Below are 10,212 nucleotides of genomic sequence, written 5' to 3' on the forward strand. Positions count from 1 at the left end.
TGACGTGTCGTTCCCTGCGTCACTAATCTGAGGCAAAAATCGAAGTTTGGATACAGCCGACGCCAAGTTAGCTACGTTTGGTAAAATGTTCACCCAAAAGTCTAACTGTTTTCCTTCTGTGCAAGGCTCAATGTTAATGCGATTCCCAATCTGCAGGTAAAACGGATCTTGAACGTCATAGGCCGGCCATTCCGTAGTCACCTGGCGACCGTGATTTGGATTCCTGTTGAAAAGAAATAAATCATTTATAACGTATAAAAGTGTAACATTCTAATTGGGCATGTCAAAGAAATTTTTAGCTATTTGTGCTATCACAGCCACACAAGACAGATAGATCAAAACTTATGAATAGACATCCTGTAAGGGAATACTGAAATTATCAAAATCATTTAAGTGATCTTTGGATGAGATCATATCATATTTTTAAGTATTCTAAATAACAATAAATCTATATTTATTTGATTTTACTAAAGAAGAAGAAGAAATTCCCAGATTATAGTTGAGTTTGAGTACCCTATCTGGTCAATAAATCTATAAAATACAAAGCATTCAAACTGTTTGGTCTGGTAGTGTTAGGAACCTGACTTACCCTGACGTGGCAAAATTACTAATGTACGTCATTAGCTGCACGCTGAGATAATGGTCCTGATCCGTATAAGTGTTGTTGTAGAGGTGGTTGTTAAAGGCCAAACCTAAAAAAACCGGTATGTAGCTGTTCCGATAGACGGTGCTGCCCTTAGTTACCGTGTCATCATTCTGGAATGGACGTTTATACAGATAAGACACGGCGCCTGATTGGCTGTGTAGCTTGGCGGAAAGCTCCATGGGGACAGACAGCAAGAAGTCGGTGACGATGCCCTTGTAGGTTTGGAAGTTGGCTAAATGTCTCGAGGAGTAAGTCTTTAGGAGGTAATGGTTTGTAATCATGTCTGTGAGGAGGGCTGCCCCGCGGTATATGGGCAGATGATGGACGATAAGGGACTCTAGAGAGTCTTTGAGTTCCTCGTCCGTCATCAGCCCATCCGGGTAACTCCGGGCCAACAGTTCCGTCATGTAGTCTTCGTCGTAGCCAAACAAAGCGTCCACATGATGGAACCTTTGTCCTCGGCTAACTTCGTCATGTCGTCAGTGATGAACACTCTATCTATGACGGGACCAAAGTTAACGTCTGGCATGTGAGTTAGGTTTTGAGTGGCAAAAACGTGAGCCGGTTTGGAATAGAGACATGTCATCATGGCTTGATAAGGTAGGGTTGGACAGCCCACATCTTCAATGAAAGTCTTTACTTTTTCCAGCCGTCCTTCAATATAGTCAACAGCTGACGGTTGTAAGGCTGACCCTCCAAAAGACAGCATCTGGTGGAAGAGACCTTCGGACTGGGGCACGAAGAGCAAGATATGAGCGCTGATTGCCCCTGATTCCTGACCACCTAACGTCACCCTCTCAGGGTCGCCGCCGAAGTTTGCGATATTTTTCTGCACCCATGTGAGTGCGGATATAATGTCCCCAAGCCCGTAGTTACCGGTCACATCAGTATTGAGACCTGTGCTGAAGAAGCCCAGAGATCCTAACCTGTAATTTAGCGTAACAACGACCATTTTCCCGAAAGCGGCCAAGTTAGAGAGGTCTAAGTGTACACCATCAGCGTGACGGAAGTCTTTCCCGTCTATGAACACCAAGACGGGCAGCAGGTCAGTTTTGTTTTCTTCTCTGGGAGCGTGAATTCTCAAATACAGACAGTCCTCACTCACATCAGTGAGATCTTGTAACAAGGATACCTCTGGGGAAATTGGCTGGATACAAGCCGGAGGAGTGACGGTTCCATCACGTATTCCCTGCCAAGGCTCCGGCAACTCCGGATGCTGAAATCGGAGTTCGCCCACCGGAGGTTTGGCGTACGGGATATTGGTATAGACATCAACAAGTCCTTCACCTACTTTTACGTGAGCCTTTTGGTGAATCCTCTGATGAGACCATACTCAGTCTTCACCACAGGAGATGAAAACGGTGGTTGTGACGTGTCGGCAGAGAGTAAATCTATTGGCTGGTTTTCGCGCATGCGCAGAAATGCTGCAGAAGGCTGTACTCTCCACTTCCAGCATTCTGCTAATGATGTCATTCCACAGAGATATTCGGTCCATCCTAAGATTGTTCTTGGCAACAATTTGACGGCCAATGTCGAGCAAATGACGTCCTGATTCCACCGAATATTTAGGCCATTGAGTCGGAATGTCCATGGCGTTAGGATCCCTATAAAATGAAATAGTTATGGTCTGATGATCATTTCATTACACAAAAAAAAACATTTTGCGGAGTGAATTAACCAGCGTCGACAGTGAGTAAATATAAGATTCACACAGCTGTTGTTATGTCAGATCAGTGGACATTTTACGTAGTTAAAGTAACGTTCCATAGCAATGCTTGATTTGCAACATTAACTTTTTATGACGTGTTAATACGTATGATCAAAAGTAACGTACAGAAACTCGAAAAGTAAGAAATTCGAGATGACAACCATGCTTAGAGTTTATGCTTAGAGTTATATGAGCTAAAATGACAGTTTCAACATATGCGTAAAAAAACTATATATAGCTGGGGAACAAGTGAAGGAGTGAAGGTATTTCAATGGAAAGTAGGACAAACTTATAAATAGTATCATGTTTCATGATTTAATTAGACAAGATCATAAGAAGCCACAGGAGAGCCTACTAGACTGCGCATCTGCTCCTTCCAGTTCTGGGCCCCCTTGCACGATACCATCTCTATGCTACAAGCACGTAACTGCAATGAAGGAGACAACGTCTACGACACTCTTTGCCATGGTGATAACGTACACGCAATACTAATTTTGCTTCCTGCAACGTCCCACCGATACTATTCAGGTGGAAGATAAATGCCCCTATATCAGGAGTAGGGTATTTAGTGTAACTGATCACCTAAGCATCACTCACATTGATGTAAGAAACACTAATACCTAGAATTTCCTTAGCCCTGGGTTAACCGCATTATATAGAGAACTATAATGTCGTTTTGCAGAGATGTTGCTTCATAAAATACAACAAAAAACGCCTTGACCAGACTTGAAAGTGCAAGAACATTGACATTTACTCCTCGATGAGTCAAATTTCCAAGAAGCGCCAAAGCTCTGTTACTGTCTTAGTCCAAGACAACACCTTGAGAAAAAGTTTCTGACCTTGAGTATCTAACTGGATATCAGAGTAAAGTCAGTCGTAAAAAATCTAACAGCTTTTCGTTAGTTCCTGATCGAAAATGTCTGGCATCCATGCTGGGCGTTTGATTTGGCAAGCTAGAGGTCAAATTTGCATTGGCTTCAGAACTATTGACCATTTTTATTGCGCAGATCCCTTACAAACAGGGATCTTGTCAGTTTTGCTATCAGCAGAGTGGACACTAGGGTTAAGTTGGGGCATTTCCTCGATGCTCGCCATCAGCAGATTTCCGATGTGAATGAACGAAATGCCGAATTTCCCAATTCAAGGTGACTGTGTGAATAGAGAAGACGCGCCATATACAGTACACTGACCGGTCCTAACTCGGTCGATGGATGTCTAGGTCGGGAAAGCGGAGTTAATCCCTTGTCAATACTTCTTTTCATGTTTGAAGTACTTCGTCGCTGGGTCACTTTTCAACTCACCTCTCCTTAGCCCCTCCCAGAAAAAACAGCCCGAAACGGAATAGTTTTCTTTTTATAAAGAAGAATGCATTTCTTGGATGGCCCAATCAGACATTACTGTTGCAATATTCGCTTTAAAGGTCGCATGGGAATTTGACAGAAAGACCTCCGCGCTACAAAAATCATCCTCTGTCATGCTGAGGATATGACAGTCTTATACTTCGTTGAATGTTGAATTGTAGGCAAGGCTCATTGCAACGATACATCAACTTAATGCATTTTTAATGTGTTCTAAACGAAATAGTAAGTTTCGATTGAGGATTTGAAAACTGCTTTGGAATTCGTGCTTTGGATAGAAAATTGCTCTCCCAGAAATCATCAAAACATAATGAGCAATTACCTTTCTTTTGTAAAAAGCTTTTGTTTTTGATTGGAAATTTGTGTTAATGTTTGTTAGAAATATATTTTGCCAAATCATATATTTTCGGTAGATGGGCAGTATGCCCATGGGCAGTATGCGAATGTCACGTTTGACTGTAGTTTTGATTATTTATTTGATTACAGTTTTACGCCCTACTCAAGAATATTTCCCCTATTCAACAGTGGCCAGCATTTTGGTGGGATGCAGCCGCGCCGAGCCCGAGAATTGCTATGCGGGTAGACCTAAATGGTTTTAGCATTTCAGAATGCGAAATGATTATGGTGATGGGGTTTTATATTCCTTCCAGATTTTACTGCAGGTATTGGTCTTTGTGTAAATGAATGCAGACAGATAATCATTACTTGTAATCAATACTTACCCAAAGCGTGCAAAGTTTGTCCAATAGCGGATCATGTCATAGGAAAGTTCTTTGTCCACTTGGCTGGCGTCTGGTGTGAGTCCTTCCTCTAGGAGCGGGTAGCCGAAGACGAAAGGAAGCTCATCTCCGTGGTCAGCACCGACTTTGCCCGGGTACTCAGGGGGGTCGTACACCAGGCTCCGCAGGGAGGGGTTCAGTGTGAAACGGTACATGTAAGTATTGCTGTTTGACTTGGCGTGATGGTCAGCGAAGAAAATGGAGGGAGCTGTAAAATAGAAGTCTCCCAAGATGTCTATGAACGATTTTAGGTTCTTACCGAGATTACCTGGATCGTTCCAGTCGAGGTAATTCTGGAGCAGAGTTTTAGCCATTAGGTCTCCCTGACTGGAAATAACGTTTGTGAAACCTCGTTCTAAGGTATCCACGAGTTCATCATGAGACATACCCTTCTGAAAATAGTCCAAAGCGTTTCTGGAGGCTAGCACAGCTGTGGCAACAAGAATGCCGTCTTCGTCGTTCGTGCCAATCAGCAGGTCTATGTTGGAAAAGTTAGCGCTGGAGATGCTGTAGCGAGGGTCATGTGGGAAAAAATCCCCGTCAAAAACTGGCGGGAAAGCAAAGCTACCGTTGCCCGGAAGCACTACTTCCATAATTTCCACGGGATCTTTCGTGCGTAAGCATTCTACAATGTAATACATGAAGGACGACTCGCATCCCATGCGTTCAGCGAGAGCACGTGCTTGTTGCCTAGGGAACGGTCCTGGTGGTCTCCACGCAGGAATTGCACCGCTCTGAGCAATAACTCTACGAATTATTTTCTGACTTTGGGGTGAGAGCGCATGCGCAAGAGCACTCATGGAACCAGCCGATTGTCCGAATATCGTTATTCTGTCTGGATCGCCTCCAAAACGATCGATGTTTTTCTTAACCCACTGAAAAGCCATCTGCTGGTCAAATAGTCCATAGTTTCCGGGACTACTTCCTTCTTCGGTGCTAAGAAAACCCAGGGCTCCCAACCGATAGTTAAAAGTTACAACAATTACTTTACCATTCCAGCTTAATGCCCTGCCATCAAAATAGGAGGCAGTGCCTTCCTTGAAGCTACCGCCATGGATGAAAATCATCACCGCAAAATTTTCCATTTTGGCAACAGTGACATCATATGGTACATAAATGTTTAGATAAAGGCAATCTTCGCTCATGGAGTGTTGCACCGGTAGGCTATTGAAGGAAAGATAGCGTCGAATGTCATTACGCCGCTGGATGCAGCTAGGGCGATGTGACGTAGCATTCAATGTACCCTTCCAGGGGCGAGACACTCTCGGTTTGTGAAACCTGAGTGGGCCGATAGGAGGCGCTGCGTAAGGAATCCCCAGGAACATGTCCCACTCCATGCCCAGTTGGCTGTCATGATAACCTTGAATGATTCCCTGGGCTGTCTCTACAATGGGCTCCATCTCTTCATCCTTGGACTCCTCCGGTAGTTCTATACACGGTCTCTTCTGAGAAAATGTTTGCAGCAAATTAGGTAAGAGGTCAAGCCAAAAACGCATGCGTACAGGATAGAGATTCTGAGAAACCGACTGATCTGAGAAATCACCGGAAAACTCCATATACCTCTCGTCTTGAATGGTGAATTCCGGCCAAACAGCTTTCTGAGAGGGATGACGTGGAATATTGGGGTTCCTATAAGCGAAAAATAGCAATATCCATTTAAAAGTGTGAAAGATACAAATTCTATATGTTGCCCCAAAAAACAAATTACAACGTCTTTTTTTCTCTTGAAGACAAATGAAAAATACTGATAGAACTATAAACAATATGTACTTTAACACGGCGTTAAAGAATTGACAAAATATCACAAAACATGACAAACATTGCATCTATTCGGGATAGACTAATAACAAGCCAAAAAGCACTTTAAAAAGCGTGTGAATGCAACAGAATTTAAACATAATTCCTTCCCGAACGGCTGGCAGACAATTAGCTCCCATGACATTTCCGAAAATGTTAAAATGTGTGGCTTTTCCGACTGCATTTCCCTAGATAATCGATACGATGGGTGAAATTCCATCGCCGACTCCAATATGTACCCACTTCAAGGTCTGTTTGTGGTCATTGATTATATCAGCAATTACATCATGAGCGAGCCAGATTAGATCACATACTCATCTGTGACAACAAACAGTGTGGCCGTTCACGTGCCACAGCTGACCAAGCAACTGGCATGCACAAAATTCGCAACATCAGCAAATCTCTAGAGAAAACCACAATGCCGGATCTTTTTAATGTTTGTCTTTCTGAAATAGTGATTTATACTGTGTAGTTTCACAAAGTCTCATTTTATTAAGAATAAGATTGTAGTGACAGTAAAATAATTCTTTTATTTGCCTTGGTATGATATCACTTCTGGCATAGTTTGGTAAAATTTGCGTCAGTGAAACCCACTGTTTTATTAATACACATTTTGAAAATCTGTGTAATCAGTGTTTTCTTTTTTGGTTCGTACTTTGTATTTCATGAAGATACTCTATATTGTTCACATTCAGCTGACATCTTGTATGCCTACATACATTTATTTATTTGACTGTTTTCATGCCATCCTAAGGAATGACTTCAGCATTATGCAGCCATCATTATGGTGGGAGGAAATCAGACAGAGATCTAGGTAATCCAGCGACCAGCGGCAGGTAGCTGGTAGACCTACCCACGAAAGACAGGAGAGAAAAGCAGCATGATAGCAATATGCAGTGCTGTTCAACATTTGAATTCCGTTTTTGGAGGTTTTTTTTTAACTCTCGAACTGGTTCAGGGTGAAAACTTTGAAGTGACCTCGATAATCTTCGGCATATCACTCAGATAACATGGTCAACCGCATTCATCTTTACGCCACCGGTTTGTCTTCCTTGTCTTCAGGGGATTTAATCTTTGGGCTATTCAATGAAGGTATAATCAGCATTTATTGTCTTATCGCACAAAAATGAAGAAATTAAACAATGACAAAAACGTTGTAAATACTCAATCTTCTATTTAATGAGACGGAATGCAGTCTCGGCGCTTTCCCTTTTCTGCCAGGTGATTAAACATTAAACAGGCCGAGAACTGGACGGAAGTGAAGAGGACAGGACAATACAAGGCACATATATCCTGCTTGTTGTGATTATCTGTCGTTGTTAAGAAGCTACCACAAGAATCCTAGATGGACAACGGTTAAGCCAAGAAACAACAGATTACAGACGCTTAAATCCCCTGATCCCATGGACAGCGTGTTGATCTGAGAAACCATTTGCTTTGCAATAAATACGGTAATGGTCAGCGTTTGCCAGTTAACGTATTCAGCAAAAAGTTCTTTCCACAACTTTTGACCATTGTCTCAACGTGAAAACACACAGACTAAAGAGATGTTGTGCTGTGGAATTGTTTTGTTTGAAAGGATCAGTTCATAACTGGTTGAGTAAGGTCAGTAAAATAATAACAGTTACATAAAGCTTTTATAATTGGAAGGAATTTTAATTTTTGGGATCAGTCACGGGCCAAATACGTGGCTACACGGTGGTTATAACCTCTTGATTGTTGGATTCCTGATTTATACATTGACTACATTATTTGGATATCTGTTTAAATAGCTTGTGAAGTAACTAAGCGGAGAGTTTTATTGGTGGTTTACGTCACCTCTCGTACCCTTTTGAAACGCTTGGTGACAACGCTCTGTTGGTAAAATTAAGTGAATGACTAATGGAATGAGAGAATCCCTATAGCTCGTCTTCGGCGAGAATAACGTTTAGGCCTTCACTGGTGTGTTAACAAGTCCGTAAAATTCGGAACATTCTCTTCACTAAAGCGACTGAGTTTATAAATAAATTCTTTGCTCCTGAGACGGGAGATGGAGGGAAAAAAGTCACGATATCAATGAAATCTCTGGAATTGCCTCGTTTCTTATTTTATTGCAATTTAATGATTCTCCACGCTGTTCCTGTTGTCAGTTGTTAATGAAAGTATTGTGGTCATTAGTTAACCGCCGTCAGCTCGACGGAGGTACACGGCTGATTCGCGAGATAACAAGTTGTGTTAGTCATTCAATCATGGCAGTTATCTCGGGGATAATATGGCTGTTGTCACCAACCGGCCGATAAAGGAGCTTAATATGGACGCCACCATGTATCGAGGGCTTATGGTAGATCCCTTGTTTCTCAGGAGATCCGAAGGTATGGATGGTGGTGTGAAGAAGATACAATCTGCATTCCGTGGAGGAACAGATGACATTCTGATGTCAGCTGCGACGAGAACCCCTTCATCTCCAATTAAGACCCACTGTCTCACAGCCCAACACCGCTTTAACTTCACTGTTGACAGTAAGGTATCTACATTTACCGACCATGGCAGGTCAAAGCGCTTGGTCTTAAAAGAGTTATGTCTTAATGGCGGTAACTAATAAAGTGTTGGGTAAAATCTAGGAGCTTAACCCAACAACTGTTGTATATCCAAACATATCGCACAAGCCAAGACTTCATCAAAAATATCTTTTAGAATTTTAAATAATATACATTCATTTGCAGGATCACGTTGTTACTCAGTAATTATGACATAACTTCAAGTCCCATTTTTGTTGTTTGATATGAAATTCTAACTGAACAAATGAGCTTATTCCAATTTATATGACTTATTTTTCCCGACATTCAACGAAAATTTACGCGCTTCCGCCTGAACACAATAAGTTTTCTTAAAGACGTCTATTGGTATTTCAATACCTTAAACATTTACTGACATATTATTAATGTGACTGGAGTAATAACAAATGGACGAGCTGGGTTCAAAGTCATAACATACCTAACTGTAATATCGGGAATATTGTAACTTCTTCTCCTGATGCTAAGCTTAAGAAGACAGACCAAATGATAACGGACATAATATCAGTATACTGTTACTTGGAATGCGTAATGGATTCTCTCGTCTCATGTGTGATGTTTCACTGAAGCAGCACTATAAATACGCCATTGATCATGTTGCAAAGATTACATGTAACCAGAACAATGTGCCGAACAACGAAAGGGAAATAAAGCTCAGTTAATTAATCTACCTTGCCTGTCTACACAGCGCTCGTTTTTAGAAAAAATAATAGATCAACGGGTTATGCCAGCCTGATCCCACAAGACTCCTCTGTGTTGATAATTTGTCCTTGATCATTTCATATCCGAATGTTAACCACAAATCCTTGTAAATTTGATTTTCGGATATTATAGAATTATCTCACAGTTCCCCATATATAAAGTATTCCAGATTCCTAAGTGAAATGATGAACAACGTATTGATGTATTGTAAATATAAGCGTCAAGTCCGACATTCATATACCATTCGTAAAAGGCGTTCCAAGTCGATAATCGCAAGATCCATTTCCAAAACAAAGTTTAACACTAACTCCCAAAGACAAAGGCATGTAAGAAATTATACAAATAAGAAATAAAGCCGGTAACACTCAAGAGAGAAGCGGTCATCAGTTTTCAATGATGCCTTGCAGACAATGAATATTCCAGGCATAAATTCCATACCAAAGTTCAAATTCGTAGTCCGTGAATGAGTTCCATGTCAAATAACAATTAAACAAGTATTTAAGTCGCGCTTTAATTGCAACTGTTCATAAAGGCATCATGCTGATGTAATGAGCATGGCTACCTTTACGGCCCCTAGCCAAAGGTTAAGCGGTATTAGTTTGAAAATGACGAGCGTTACAGGCCCTAACCGATCAGATTGTGATTCAAAAATAACGGACGATTACGTCTT

At 41.5% G+C, this 10,212-nt stretch overlaps 1 protein-coding gene across 1 annotated transcript; it reads right to left on the reverse strand.

Moving 5' to 3' along the window:
• Nucleotides 1-1,049: 1,049 nt before the first annotated feature.
• On the reverse strand, nucleotides 1,050-4,805 carry LOC135467347 (pyrethroid hydrolase Ces2e-like). Its single transcript, XM_064745118.1, has 3 exons — nucleotides 4,435-4,805; nucleotides 2,710-2,767; nucleotides 1,050-1,964 (listed from the first exon to the last, which is right to left on the reverse strand). The coding sequence occupies exons 1-3, from the start codon at nucleotides 4,803-4,805 to the stop codon at nucleotides 1,050-1,052; spliced, it is 1,344 nt and encodes a 447-aa protein (XP_064601188.1).
• Nucleotides 4,806-10,212: the final 5,407 nt, after the last annotated feature.

The sequence above is a fragment of the Liolophura sinensis genome, chromosome 6 (assembly GCF_032854445.1).
Source record: "Liolophura sinensis isolate JHLJ2023 chromosome 6, CUHK_Ljap_v2, whole genome shotgun sequence".
Taxonomy (NCBI): domain Eukaryota; kingdom Metazoa; phylum Mollusca; class Polyplacophora; order Chitonida; family Chitonidae; genus Liolophura; species Liolophura sinensis.

Excerpts from the sequence above, each read along its gene's own strand:
- LOC135467347 (XM_064745118.1), bottom strand. The coding sequence starts at position 4,805 with ATGGCTAAAACTCTGCTCCAGAATTACCTCGACTGGAACGATCCAGGT. Across the intron at positions 2,768-4,434 it reads ACAAACTTTGCACGCTTTGG|CATAGAGATGGTATCGTGCA; the intron begins GTAAGTATTGAT and ends ACGTGCTTGTAG. Across the intron at positions 1,965-2,709 it reads AGGAGCAGATGCGCAGTCTA|AGGATTCACCAAAAGGCTCA; the intron begins GTAGGCTCTCCT and ends TGGTCTCATCAG.